At 48.0% G+C, this 15,028-nt stretch overlaps 1 protein-coding gene across 1 annotated transcript in view; it reads left to right on the forward strand.

Moving 5' to 3' along the window:
* RUNX1 (RUNX family transcription factor 1) overlaps positions 1 to 15,028 on the forward strand; it is a 172,798-nt gene that overhangs the window by 84,634 nt on the left and 73,136 nt on the right. Inside the window, exons 3-4 of the mRNA XM_088160505.1 lie at positions 3,229 to 3,482; positions 9,129 to 9,285. Of these exons, the coding sequence (XP_088016631.1) occupies positions 3,229 to 3,482; positions 9,129 to 9,285 (411 nt within the window). The remainder of the gene's footprint in view (positions 1 to 3,228; positions 3,483 to 9,128; positions 9,286 to 15,028) is intronic.

The following is a 15,028-nucleotide window of genomic DNA, read 5'->3' on the forward strand; positions in this document are numbered from 1 at the left end:
TGGGACCACCTCCAATCCATTGATCCACACATTTATCCATTGATCCATCCATTGATCCACACATTTATCCGTTTATCCACACATTTATCCATTGATCCATCCCTTTATCCATCCCTTCATCTATCCGTACATTTATCCATCCATTTATCCATCTATCCATCCATACATACATCCATGGATCTATCCATTTATCCATCCCTCCATCCATTTATCCGTCCATCCATCCCTGGATCCATCCCTCCATCCATCCCCCCTGCTGTGAGTGGCCGAGGGGGGGGTGAGAGTTGAGGGAGAGAAGCGCAAAAACAGCGCCGAGAGCGCGGCGGGACCGGGTCGGGATCGCCGCGGTTCCCGGTCCGGGTTCCGGCAGGGACGGAGCTGGGTCGGGATCGCCCCGGTCGCGGTCTGGGTTCCGCTCGCGGAAAAAAAAAAAAAAAAAAGCAAAACAAAACCAGAAAAATTAAAAAGAAAGCCACCAAAACAAACAAAAAAAAACCCACAGCAGCCCGAGCCGACAGGCACGCCTCCTCCACCCAGCGTCCTCGCTACCGGCTCCGCGGGCCCGCAGCCACCGGCGGCTGGTGGCCACTGGTGGCCGCGTGGCTCTGCCCGAGCTGTCCCCGCCGCTGCTGTCCCCGCGCTGGCCTTGTAGAGCAGGAGGAGGAGGAGGAGGAGGAGGAGGAGGAGGAGGAGGAGGAGGAGGAGGAGGAGGAGGGCTGGCAGGGATGGCCCTGCCTGCGAGCGCCGCCACCGCCCCGACAAACCCAGCGGCGCCGGGCGCCCCTCGGGGCCGCGCTCCCGTCCAAAGGGGACACCGGGCTGGCGGTGACCGTGTCGGGGACCACCCCGGGTGTCCCCTCAAAAAACCCCGGGGCTGAGAGTGCCGGCAGCTCTGCGGGGAGGAGCGGGGGGCCACCGGGAGAGGAGCGGGGGGCCACCGGGAGAGGAGCGGGGGCCACCGGGAGAGGAGCGTGCATGTGGCGGGGCGGTGTCTGCGGCTCTGCGGGCACCTTGCGGGCACCGGGGGCGGGCGTTCCGTGAGCCACGGGCCAGCAGGAGCCTCAGCGGCCAGGCGGGCACGGAGCAGGGGGGGGGGGAGGGGGTGACGGTGCCCAGGCGGGCTCGGAGCCGCGGGGTAGCCCCGGGGGACACGGGGTGCGCTGTCCCCGCCGAGCCGGCGCTCGCCTCGCTCCGATTCCGGGAGCCCCCGACCCGCGGCCGCGCCCCGGTAGGGCCGTGATTGGCCGGTGCCCTCCCCGTATGCAAAGCACCGGGGGAATGACATTCCTCCGCACGCCTCCGCCGCCCCGACTCGCTCCCGGCCACCTCCAGCCAGCCCGGCGGCCGCCGGCCGGGCGCGCTCCCGCCGCGCATCCCGCCAGGAATTCTGCTCCCCCACGGGAAGCTCCAGCTCCCCGCCGTGGGAACGCGCTCGGGCTGAGCCGAGGCTGGAGCTGATCTCTAAACCCGGCTGGAACTGATCTTGATCTCTAAACCCGGCTGGAACTGATCTCTAAACCCGGCTGGAACTGATCTCTAAACCCGGCTGGAGCTCCTCTCTAAACGCGGCTGGAACTGATCTCTAAACCCGGCTGAAGCTCCTCTAAACCCGGCTGGGAGCTGATCTCTAAACCCGGCTGGAGCTGATCTTGATCTCTAAACCCGGCTGGGAGCTGATCTCTAAACCCGGCTGGAGCTCCTCTCTAAACCCGGCTGCCAACTTTGGGGGTTTGATCGCGCCCGCTGCTTTCCGCCTCTGCCGCCGCCTCCTCGTTTCGCGGAAGGAAAAGATTTCAGCCGGTCAAAAGTAGCGATTTCGCTGACTGGGTTTTAGTGGTTTTTATTTTTCGCTTTTTAATTTTTTTTTTTAATTTTTCTCATTGTCGCCGGTGGTTTTGGGTTTCTGCGTGAGCGGAGGGCTCCATCCCGCAGGACTAGAGGGAGAAAAGCCATGTTTGCCAAAGCAGGCTTCCACCTGCTGCGGTTCAAATATTGTTAAGCAGCCGGTTCCTGTGGCCGAATTAGAGGAAGAACTGTCTGAGAGTCTGAGATACTGAGAGGGAAAAAAAAAAAAAAAAAAAAAAAAAAAAAGGAGAATTGGCAGCGAGCGCCGAAGTTGTTGCAGACTGTTGGTTTGACTGCTGAGGAGGACGTGAGTGGGAGAGAGAGAGCGCTGTTGCACACACAAAACCACAGAGAGAACCCACAATTTAACCAACATCCCCAAGCCCGAGTTTGCAGCTTTTGGACCTCTCAGCTCGGCGCTTGCGATCGGCTGTGACTTTTCTTTATATTCATGAAAAGCGTTATGCCAAAGATAGAGATTTGAAGCTTGAACGCCATGCACTGAGCTTTTTTTTTCTTTTTTTTTTTTTTTTTTTTCCTTTTTGCGCAAGAATGATTGAAAGGTCATGACACAAGCGCTCTTAGAGCAACGCCAACCAAACTACTGAAACTCATTTTCAAGGCTGCTTAAAAAAAAAAAAAAGTCTCGCGGAGAACATTAATGGATTCCTGTTGTGTTTAAATTCTCCACAGATTCTATTGTAAATATTTGATGAAGTCCAGTAGATGTGCGTGTGCGTGAGTGTGTGGCCGTGAATTTACATCCAGTTGTAGCCAGCTGACCTTTGCTCAGCGAGCCGAGCTCACGATCCGCCTCCTCTGAAGAAAAACCCCCAATTTCCCTCAAAGAGCGATTTTTTGCCTCCGGAAGACTCCGGCTCATTTTGGTTTCTCTTGGGACCGGAGAGAAATCACCTGGAAGAAACCGGGAAGCGCAGGCTCCGAGCGTCTTCCCTGGCCGCGTCTCGTGCTTGCTCTCGCCTCCCTAATTTTCTTTTTTTTTTTTTATTTTCCTGGGAAGTTTGGGATGAGCTTCGGCGCCTCTCGCTTTGCGCGTCCCGGCCGCGAACTCGATGCGCGGTAAAACCGCGCCCGCACGACCCTGGCGCTTATCGGATTAACGGGATCTGTTCCGCCGGGCCAGGAAGCCAAGAGTTAAGGCTACCAGCCAAAAAAAAAAAAAAAAAAAAAAAAAACACCAAAAAAAAACCTAACTCGGGGGACTGGCTGAGGAACAACTTGGCGGGTGCTCAGCCCGCTGCCGTTTATGTTGTTCCCCAGAGAGCGGCCCGCGGAGGAGTTGCGCTCGCGTGGCCGCCGTGTAGGAACTCCGTGGAGGTGTTGTGTGGCTCTAAAGGCTCGTTGTGATGCGTATCCCCGTAGATACCAGCACCAGCCGCCGCTTCACGCCTCCCTCCACCACGCTGAGCCCGGGGAAGATGAGCGAGCCGCTGGCGCTGCCCGGAGCCGAGCACAGCGGGGCTTTGCCGGGGAAGCTGCGCGGAGCCGACCGCAGCATGGTGGAGGTCCTGGCGGATCATCCCGGGGAGTTGGTGCGCACCGACAGCCCCAACTTCCTCTGCTCCGTGCTGCCCACGCACTGGCGCTGCAACAAGACGCTGCCCATCGCCTTCAAGGTAAGTCTCGGGCGGGGGTGAGTGGGGATGGGGGGGAGAAATGGGGGTAAGGATCCTGGGAATGGGGGTTTGGATCTGAACGCGGCTCGTTCTGGGCTTCCTTCCTTTCTTCCATTCTTTCCATCCTTCCTTCCACTCTTTCCCTCCTTCCATCCTTTCCCTCCTTCCTTTCTTCTTTTCTATCCCTCCTTCCAATCTTTTCATCCTTCCTTCCTTCCACACTTTCCTTTCCCTCCTTCCTTTCATCCTTTCCTTTCCTTTCCCTTCTTCCTTACCTCCATCCCTTTTCTCCTTCCTTCCATCCTTTCCCTCCTTCCTTCCACCTTTTCCTTCCTTCCATCCTTTCCTTTCTCTCCCTCCTTCCCTCCATCCTTTCCCTCCTTCCTTCCATCCTTTCCTTTCCCTCCTTCCTTCCACCTTTTCCTTCCTTCCATCCTTTCCTTTCCCTCCATCCTTTTTCTCCTTCCTTCCACCCTTTCCCTCATCCTTCCCGTCCTTCCCACTCCCGGCCGCTCTCGGGGCAGGATCCGGGGAATGTGAAGGGCTGGGAAAAGCTCCCTGCAGCCTCTGCCTCCTTCTCCTCTCCATTCAGAACTCTGGCAGTGAGAGGCTCAAAGGGGGAAAAAATAGAAATAAATAAATTGTATTTTCAAAAGCCAGCCCCGCCGAGTTTGGCCGCTCTGGGGAGGAGATGCCGCACATGGACACGAACCGAAGGAGCCCCGGGATCCCCCAGAAGTGGCCCAGGGTGGTGGCGGGTCCCTGTGTCCCCCTGTCCCTGTGTCCCCCTGTCCCTCTGTCCCCCTGTCCCTGTGTCCCTCTGTCCCGCTGCCACCCACGGGGACACCCTCCCGCAGCCCCGGGACGTGCCGGGTTTTCCCCCTGCCAGGGACTCTGGGAAGGAGAAAACACCACAAAACAACCCAGCCACAATCCCAAAAACCACATTTCCTCTTTTATTGGCCGAGTTTAACGACAGCAAAAGTCGCGGCCTAACCCGGCCAGAGCGCTTGGAGCTCTCCTCCCTTTTCCAAACTCTCTTGCTAAATCCGAGTAAAATCCGGGAAAAGATGGGGAGAAGGGAATGGACGAGAACATCCCGGCTCCCTCCTGTCCCGAGCGGTGCGGGGGATGCTCGTGGCGCTTTTCTCCCTTCCCGTTAGCCGACTCCCAGGAAAACCATCCTCCCTTGGAGGAAAACCATCCTCCCTTGGAGGAAAATCATTCTCCATTGGAATAAAATCATTCTCCTTTGGAGTAAAATCATCCTCCTTTGGAATAAAATCATTCTCCTTTGGAGTAAAATCATCCTCCTTTGGAATAAAATCATATTCCTTTGGAATAAAATCATTCCCCTTTGGAATAAAATCCTCCTCCCCTCGCTCACGCTCTTTTTTTTGAGCCGGGATTCTCGCTGACTCCCTGAACTCTCCGCTTTTTTTTGCAGATTGGTTCCCGAGCGAGGGCAGGAAAAGGGAATTCTTGTCCTTATCCTTTTATCCGAGCCGGGAGCCGCACACACACGCAGCTCCTGGGAGCCTCGGGGCTTGATTTAGGATCGGGATTTGTCAAACCCGAGCTTTTTTTTTTTTTTCTTGCTAAACCCCGACTACCTCGGCACAACTTTTATTTCTTTTATTTTTTTTTTTTTTTTTCGTGTTGAAGGCCACCAGACTCGAGACTTTTTTTTTTAGGAGAAACGAGGGAGAAGGGAAATCAGCTCAGCTTTGGGAATTCCTGCTGACGAGGGAAAAGTTTTATTGTGTCTGCTCTTGTTTTCCCGCAGATAAGAGCGGGGCAAAGGGAGGAACCGATCACGGGGTCACTTCCTAAATTCCCACATTTCGATTAATTATTACACTCTTCCCCATTCACCGGGCTGTAATTAGCAGAGAAATTTTCCTGCTGGAAGGCACAAAAGGCCGGGAAGGGAGATAAGAGGATTCCCGGTTTTTCCTGGGGGATCCAGGAAATTTTAGGGGATTCAGGAAATTTTAGGGGATCCAGCCACATCCCGGCGTGGAGGAAAAAATATAGGAGAAATGACTTTTCCCTCTCTTGCCCCCATCCCCAACCCTGGAAGCTGGGAATGTCCCCACGCTGTGGGAAAAATAAAAAAAAAAATTAAAAAAAATAAAAATTCCAGGGGGTTTCAGTGATGCCCTCAGTCTCAGTGCTCACCCCGCGGGAGCTTCTCCAGGAGTTTGGAAAATTGGGATAATTCCACCTGGAAATAGCCAGGAGAGAGAGAGAGGAAAAAAAAAAAATTAAAAATTAATCAAAGCCACAGGAAAATTAGGAGAGCCTGGAAGGGCTGGGAGGCACCTGCTGGTTCCTCATCCCCCAAATTCTCTCTCCCTGGACTTCTGGGAAATAAATCCTGGAAGAATTTGCCACATCTCAGTGGTTTTCTGCTAAATATTAAATATTTGCACAGCAGGTTTCAAAATCGGGATTTTTTCAGATCGTTTGGCCCAGAGGGAAAAAAAAATAAAATAATTCAGTTCAGATCATTCCTCTGCTGCCAATATTTTGTTTGCATCTGACAAGAAAAGCGCTGAGTTTTATCGAGTATTTGGTATTTTTATTCATGGTAGGAATAAAAAGAGGCAGACAGAGAGTTTTCTCCTCACATTTAGAAAAATCCACCAGAAAAACCTGCAGGATTGGGATATTATTTCAAACCAAAATGATCAATTTTTCCATTGGTTTCCCCTAAATTTAAAAATGTGTCTGAAAAACTTAAAAAATAATTCGCAATAACCCATAAGGTGTCGTAGAAATTCATTGCCCAGCTGCTTCTTGTTCAGAATCCAAATCTTAATTTAAGAGGCCCAATTTGGATTAATTGATGCAGGAGAAGTAAATTTAGATATCCCACAGCACTGCGAGCCTGATGTTCTTCTTGCCCCTCTGGAAATGCAAATTTTTAGAGGTAAAAAGTACAACAAAATCCTTGATAACTCCACTAACAAGTCCCAGCTTATCTGTTTAGTCTTTTTTTTTTTCAAATGGAAATATTTGTATTTCTGTTTCTGTCGTCTGTGGCTTTCGAGTCCAGTTTCTCTGCTGGTCTGGGTCAGTTTTTAACTCGTTTTAAAAATTTTCTTCCCATTTTTTTATCGCCAAGGTTGGGATTTGAAAGCTTTAAAATATTTCTGTCGGATACAACCGGCCCTGGATCCGTGAAAAACTTTGTGAAAGCTTAAAATCCTGGCATAAATTCCCTTCAATTCAATATTTGCATGGCAGGGTAGTGCCCTGATTTTCCCTTTTCCATGGTTTTTTTTCTCTATCAGATGTGGATGCATCGAGGTTTTGCAGGAATTTTGAAGGGTTGGCTGCAGATCTGCTGATTTTGTGACCATTTCCAGCAGGGCCTCGTTTCTGCCAAAATCAGGGAAATCTGAAAAGCCCAGAGCTGAGAGCAGCAGGCCCCCCCCCAAAAAAAAAAAAAACCAAATTACAGCACAGAGAGGAGAAGAAAAACCCAAAAATCGGGGAGGAACGGGGAAAGAGGAAGTTGAAATCAAAACGTAAAGAGGGAATTTTGACCCAGAGATTTCAGCTTCGCATGTGGAAGTGAAAATCAGGGTTAGGGGTGAGCAAAAGGGAGAGGACAGAAGTGAAAAGCTCAACCTCCCGTGGAAAAAAAAAAAAAAATAAAAAAAGCTGGGAAAACCCTGAAAATGGGGAATTCTCTCATATTTTAGGAGGTGGATTTGGCTGGGGGAGTAAAAATCAGGGCTGGATGGAGTAAAGGAGCTGCTGATCCCCTTTGGAAAGAGCAAAGAGATCAGAAAAGAGGAATAAAATCAGGTTGTGACAAACTTCAGCCCATTGTAACTGCCTGGGCTGAAGTCAGAAAATGTTAAGAGGAAGGAAAATCTCGAGCTGCAATGCAGGGCTGGTTCCTCTTCCAGAGGGTGAAAGAGGAATTAAAGACAAGCTGGATTTTTATCTCTGGGTTTGTATTTTTTTTGGGGGGGGGGGGGTCTGTGGCGGCAGTGCTGTGGAATTGGAGAATTAAAAAAAAAACAGCAGTGGGCTCTAAAGAAAAAGAGACAAAATAATTCCAGCTTTGATTTTTGTCAGAGGACGTGGGAGAGAGATCCCAGATATCCAGGGAATCCCAGCAGGTGGAATTTGTTGAGGGAATTCAAGAAGATTCAGGAAATTTCAGTTTTAAACCAGCGTGAACAGCGTAAACAAATCAGAATATTTATGTTCAGAAATCTTGATATTTCTCCTCAAAAAACCTTTGTTCCCAGAGGTTTGATGGATCCTGGCACCGAGGAGCACAAATATTTTGGGATAAGGGGAAAGTCCTTAGTTCAGGTCATGATTTCCATCCATCCATCCATCCACTCGAGGGTGAGGTCTGCAAATTATTTGCTCGATGCTCCTGAAGGTAAAAGAAAAAAAAAAAAAAAAGGAATTGTTCCGTTAATTGGGATTAAATATTTGATTGAGGCCTGATTTTCCATGGCCTTGCTCTGGATTTCTGCTTGGGCAGCTCTGATATAAATCAAACCATCGAGCGCTGCTACTTGAATTTATTTACAGGCAATTACAGAGGTTTTTGGAAAGCTCCTGTTCTGTATTTTTCATCTCAGAGCATTTTTCATTTCACATCAGGCTGGGTGTTTCAGAGGTGCATCGAGGGAGAAACATTTCTGTCCAACCATTAGGAAAAATCAGGTTTAAATGGTAGAAATCCAAAAAATTTCTGTCCAACCATTAGGAAAAATCAGATTTTGAATGGTAGAAATCCACAAAATTTCTGTCTAATCATTAGGGAAAATCAGGTTTCAAATGGTAGAAATCCACAAAATTTCTGTCCAAACATTAGGAAAAATAAGGTTTTGAATGGTAGAAATCCACAAAAAATCTGTCCAACCATTAGGAAAAATCAGGTTTTAAATGGTAGAAATCCACAAAATTTCTGTCTAACCATGAGGAAAAATCAGGTTTAAATGTTAAAAATCCAGAAAATTTCTGTCCAACCATTAGGAAAAATCAGGTTTGAGTGGTGGAAATCCACAGAATTTCTGTCTAACCATGAGGAAAAATCAGGTTTTAAATGGTAGAAATCCACAAAATTTCTGTCTAACCATGAGGAAAAATCAGGTTTTGAATGGTAGAAATCCACAAAATTTCTGTCTAATCATTAGGGAAAATCAGGTTTCAAATGGTAGAAATCCCCGATGAGGAGTAAAAAAAAAAAAAGATGCATTTTAAACAATATAAGTTCTGATAATACAATTCTATTTTAAAAATTCACTATCTTAGGTCCTTTGCTTCTGCAGGAAACGGGGAGAAGAATTCCAATTATTTTATCCAGACTGGAAAACATTTTAGTGCAGCAACAAATCAACCACCACGCTCCCATTGATCGTTTCCCAACTCAAACTCCGCCAACAAATTGAAAACCCCTGAAAACCCCTAACCCTAAAAACATGATCAGAGAATAAAAAAGGGGAATCTGGGGGAAGCAGAGAATTCCCATCCCACCAAAACCCACCAACGATTCCCATCTCCTCCCACTCCCGCTCGGCCCACCCGCATTTTCACCGCGGTTTTTCCGCCGGGTTTTCCCTCTGAGAGAAACGAAGGGAGCTGAGGGTTCTGCTCTTGCTGTCGCAGGTGGTGGCCCTGGGGGACGTCCCCGACGGGACCCTGGTGACGGTGATGGCCGGGAATGACGAGAATTACTCGGCGGAGCTGCGCAACGCCACGGCCGCCATGAAGAACCAGGTGGCGCGGTTCAACGACCTGCGCTTCGTGGGCAGGAGCGGCAGAGGTACGGGGGGGTTCCTGCTCCGTGTCCTGTCCCCATGGACGTGGAAATGGGATAGTTATCCACCAGGGAATGCTGGGAAATGTAGAAGAAAATGTAGAACAGTTCCAAAAGTGCTGGGTGGGTTTCTGTGTTTTCTCCTGTTTTTCCGTGTGGGCAGCAGTGGCAGAGGTACCAGGGGGGTTCCAGCTCTGTGTCCTGTCCCCATGGACATGGAAATGGGATATTTATCCACCAGGGAATGCTGGGAAATGTAGAAGAAAATGTAGAACAGTTCCATTGCAAAGGGAATTGTGGGTTTCTGTGTTTTCTCCCAATTTTTCACATGGGCAGGAGCGGCAAAGGTACGGGGGGGTTCCAGCTCCATCTCCTGTCCCCACACATGGAAATTGGAGTTTTTATCCATCAGGGAATGTTGGGAAATGTAGAACTGTTCCAAAGGCCCAAGATGGGTTTTTGTGTTTTTCCCCAGCCTGTTTTCTGCATGAGCAGCAGAGGTATGGGGGGGTTCCAGCTCCATCTTCTGTCCCCTGGACATGGAAATGAGAATTTTTATCCAGGGAATGCTGGAAAATGTAGAACAGTTCCATTGCAAAGGGAATTGTGGGTTTCTGTGTTTTCTCCCTGTTTTCCCCATGGGCAGGAGTGGCACAGGTACAAGGGTGGTTCCAGCTCCATCTTCTCCCCATGGACATGGAAATTGGATATTTAACCACCAGGGAATGCTGGGAAATGTAGAAGAAAATGTAGAACAGTTCCAAAGGCCCAAGATGGGTTTTTGTGTTTTCTCTCAGTTTTCACTGTGGGCAGGAACAGCAGAGGTACCAGGGGGGTTCCAGCTCCATCTTCTGTCCCCTGGACATGGAATTGGGATATTTATCCATCAGGGAATGCTGGAAAATGTAGAACAGTTCCATTGCAAAGGGAATTGTGGGTTTCTGTGTTTTCTCCTGGTTTTCTGTGTGGGCAGCAGTGGCAGAGGTACGAGGGGAATTCCAGCTCCATCTTCTGCCCCTGGACATGGAAATGGGATATTTATCCATCAGGGAATGCTGGGAAATGTAGAAGAAAATGTAGAACAGTTCCATTGCAAAGGGAATTGTGGGTTTCTGTGTTTTCTCCCAATTTTTCACATGGGCAGGAGCGGCAAAGGTACGGGGGGGTTCCAGCTCCATCTTCTGTCCCCTGGACATGGAATTGGGATATTTATCCATCAGGGAATGTTGGGAAATGTAGAACAGTTCCAAAGGCCCAAGATGGGTTTCTGTGTTTTCTCCCAGCTCGTTTTCTGCATGAGCAGCAGTGGCAGAGGTACAAGGGGGGGTTCCAGTTCCATTTTCTCCCCCTGGACATGGAAATTGGATATTTAACCACCAGGGAATGCTGGGAAATGTAGAAGAAAATGTAGAACAGTTCCAAAGGCCCAAGATGGGTTTTTGTGTTTTCTCTCAGTTTTCCACATAGGCAGGAACAGCAGAGGTACAAGGGGGGTTCCAGCTCCATCTTCTGTCCCCAGACATGGAAATGGGAGTTTTTATCCATCAGGCAGTGCTGGAAAATGTAGAAGAAAATGTAGAACAGTTCCAAAAGTGCTGGGTGGGTTTCTGTGTTTTCTCCTGTTTTTCCGCGTGGGCAGCAGTGACAGAGGTACAAGGGAGGTTCCAGTTCCATCTCCTGTCCCCTGGACATGGAATTGGGATATTTATCCATCAGGGAATGCTGGAAAATGTAGAACAGTTCCATTGCAAAGGGAATTGTGGGTTTCTGTGTTTTCTCCCAATTTTCTGCGTGGGCAGGAGCAGCAGAGGTACCAGGGGGGTTCCAGCTCCATCATCTGCCCCTGGACATGGAAATGAGAGTTTTTATCCAGGGAATGCTGGAAAATGTAGAAGAAATTGTAGAACAGTTCCAAAGGCCCAGTATTAGTTTCTGTGTTTTCTCCCAGTTTTCTGTGTGGGCAGCAGTGGCAGAGGTACAAGGGAGGTTCCAGCTCCATCTCCTGTCCCCTGGACATGGAAATGGGAGTTTTTATCCATCAGGGAATGCTGGAAAATGTAGAAGAAAATGTAGAACAGTTCCATTCTAAAGTCCCAAAATGAGTTTCTGTGTTTTCTCCCAATTTTCCCCGTGGGCAGGAGTGGCACAGGTATGAGGGGGTTCCAGCTTCATCTTCTCCCCATGGACATGGAAATGGGAGTTTTTATCCATCAGGGAATGCTGGGAAATGTAGAAGAAAATGTAGAACAGTTCCAAAGTCCCAAGATGGGTTTCTGTGTTTTCTCCCAGTTTTCTGCATTGCTTTGGTTTGTAAGAGGTGAAATCTTGTTGGGAAAAAAAAAAAAAAAGAAAGAAAACCCACCCAGAGAGTGACACTTCTGGCAGCCACCCCTGGTAATTTAGGCAGCACAATATTACCCATGGTAATAGGTTTAAGTGGCAGATTTAGGTTTTAAGTGGCAGATTTAGGTTTTAAGTGGCAGATTTTCAATTTCAAATGAGGATTTTCAGCTTGTGGCCATCGTGGAGCTCCCCAGCACTCTCTGCAAAAACTGTTTTTGCAACAGAGAGAGTCAGGTTAAAAATACAAATAATTCCCACATAGATTTAAAAATTTCACCTGCTGAAGGCTCTTTCTCTGACCTTTTTTCCTCTCAAAATTCAACAGCCACGGCAATTCATGTCTCCTGCAATATGGAGAGGACAGAGGGATTTAAAATCTGATTTATCTCTGCCGTGACCAGTAGTTACTGGTGGAAATAAAAAGGCTTTTGGAGCATAAATAAGAGTTGAAGCTGACTTAGAGTGGGACTCTATAAAAATCTTAGGAAGCTGCAAGTAGCACCTGATGCCTGTGAGTGGGCAGGTGCACAAAAACTCATCCCAAAAAAATCAACAGAATACCCTTTAAAACTTCACTCCTTAATCCTAAATCCCATCAATTCCAAGAGAAGCACTTAAAATAAAGTAATAGGATGGTGAAGGGGCTTCAGGGAGGTTCAGTCAAACCCCCAAAGAGAAGCCAGTGAAAATAAAAGCTCAGGAGAAGGAGCAGCCTCTCTCTTTTAAGGCCAGGGATGAAAATCCATCAGATTTCCAGTGTGGATCCTGCTGGTATTTTATTATGTATTTTCCTTCTGTTTAATTTATCTTTAAAATTGGAATGGGGCATTACAGTGTTCTGTAATATATACATTATTCTAGATTATATAATATATTATATATATAATTATATTATATAATATATATATTATTCTGGGATAATTTAGTGCCAGGGCAGCATTTGCTGAGCTTCAGGAATTCTCATTTCGGAGCAATTTGTGCTCTGGTTTATCCCTGAAAAATCAGGGATTGCTGCCCCTTCCTCGCCACCTTCCCCTCCCTCTGTTCCCAGAGCCGTGTCCTGGTTCCACACACGGATTCCTGATTTTCAGGAGAGTTCCCAGAGCTGACCCACTTGTGGCTTTTATTCCACACTGGCCATGTGTCAGGCTGGAGAGGAGGAAGTTCTCTCCTGATTATACACAACAGCCTTTCCTCGCCTTTGAAGTGAAAAAGCACCCGTGGCCACCCTTCCAACACAAACACGGCCACAACGCTGCAAAAAAAAAAAAAAAAAAAAAAAAAAAAAAAAAAAAAAAAGCCAGCGCTAAATACATTTTAGGAATAAAATCCCCGTGCAGTTTTCCTCTGGGTCCTGCAGCGTTTTTAGCTGAGGGTACAGAGGCAGCTGCCTCTCAAATTGTGTTGTTTGGGCCGCCTTCAAATGGAAAACACCCGCAGCTGAGAACGTCGCCTTGTAATGCCAGCGAGGAATAATAATAGGGTAATGCAGGGCAAATTATATCCATTTACTGAAAACATGAGAGATGCTGTAATGTCTAAAAGTATCAGTCATTAAACGTGGTCATTTGGAATATTAAAGGTACCACCTTTTCAGTAAATGGAATTTGCATTATGATTCAGAGCTGACTGTTTAGAAGATTCAAATGAATAGCTGGCAGAGTGCTGGAGAAGCTCATAAAAACAAACCTGTCGTTCAGTTCCTGGCCATGGTAATGAGGCTGGAAATCATAACAGGCAACTGGGGGAGCCTCAAGGTCAAAATCCAGCAGCTGGGACAAACCAGGCCCCGTTTATTTGGAATGAGGAGCCCTCACCTTGCTCCTCGAGCCGCTCACGCACCGACCTGGCCATTCCAGGTGTGACACCCACGGCCAGGTGCTGAGGATCCTTTCGGTGGAAGGGATTTGGGAACGCTGCGTGCTCTTAGTCAGGCTCCCGAGGTTCAACATCCTCACCTGCCCATCTTCGGGGCCCGGTGACTAATGGATGCTTTTGTTTACTCCTCCGCCAGGGGATTGTTTTCCAAAGGCGGGGATTGTTTGCCTTTGTGCGGGATTTGGGAGCTGCTGTTCTGTGGCATTTGCACAAAGCCTGCAGCAGAAGGTGGCTGCTTCAAAGGGCACTGCTGCCTTTGATAGCTCGCTGCAGGAGAATGAACCCCGACTTTGTTTGCCCTGGAATATTTGAGCTGGGATCAGCTCAGTGCCACCGGTGATAATGCGGTGCCAGGGGCGTTGTGCGAGCTGGGACTCGGGAGTTCGTGTAGGTTCAGGCTCCTCGTGTGCATCAAATCCTTGTTTTTAATCCCCGATGGAGAATCAGGAATGGTTTTGAGTGGTGATCATCATAACAGGTTTAAAACCCCCGTTAAAATCCCCTCAGCAGCCACAGCTCTGTCCCTTCTGAGGAGGAAATTCCCATTCTCGACACACTCTTCATAAATAATTTCCGTTTCTTCCCTGAAATCCAGCAAGTCTGTATCATTTATTTTATTTTCCACGTTTTCCTCCTGGTTTTGGGTGGGTCACAGCGAATCCCCCTGATCTGGGGGTTGATTTCCCCATATCAATATTTGGCACCAAATATCACCCAAAGTTTCGGCCTCGTTCCGTGCCCAACACCCAGAGTTTGCCCCGAGTTAAAAACCCCAAAAACAAATTTGATTTTCTTCACGCCCAGAATAGGAGTGAGACTATCACAGGTCACCCAAAACTTGGAGATGTGGCAGAAAAGCAATTTGGCTTTTTTTTTTTTTAATTTTGTTTTTTTTTTTTCCTTCACCCAAAGCGATTTCCATTGGATTTGGCAGAGATCCAAGGCTCCGATCCCTCAGCCCAGTTGGAGAATGCTGCTGGGCAAACCTGCCCGTCTGGCTCACGAGTCCCAGCGACTCATTTGGGCAAGAAAAATGTCCTTTTAAAAACTCCAACCCATCTCAGGCTCCCCCCTTTGGCCTCATTACCTGCTTAAAACAAAATTCATCTTGATTTTTTTTTTTTTTTCCCTCCCTTCGTGAACATTCCAAGCTTCCAACTGCTCCTGCTGCAACGTATCCCTGTTTTTTTTGTTTTTTTTTTTTTAGTGGCTAAAGAACCGGTTTAGGTCACTCTGATGAAATGGATCTGATGCAAAAAAACCTGACACTGTAGAAGTTCATTGGCTAAAATGAAAAATAAATACTTATTTTGGAGTGGGAAAGCTCTGTGGCTTGGGGAACACGACATATTTTCCTCATGGAATCATTAATCCCAGTTCCTATCTTTAAGGAGGATGTAAGATTCCAAAAAATCCCGAGAAATAAACATGTTTTGCAGATGAAAATGATTATTAATGGGTTATCCTAAGAGTAGCTAATGGAGAAGTGTCTTGGCTTGCTGCAGGAGATCTCAATCTAAACCTGAGA

The sequence above is a fragment of the Sturnus vulgaris genome, chromosome 2 (assembly GCF_052056855.1).
Source record: "Sturnus vulgaris isolate bStuVul1 chromosome 2, bStuVul1.hap1, whole genome shotgun sequence".
Taxonomy (NCBI): domain Eukaryota; kingdom Metazoa; phylum Chordata; class Aves; order Passeriformes; family Sturnidae; genus Sturnus; species Sturnus vulgaris.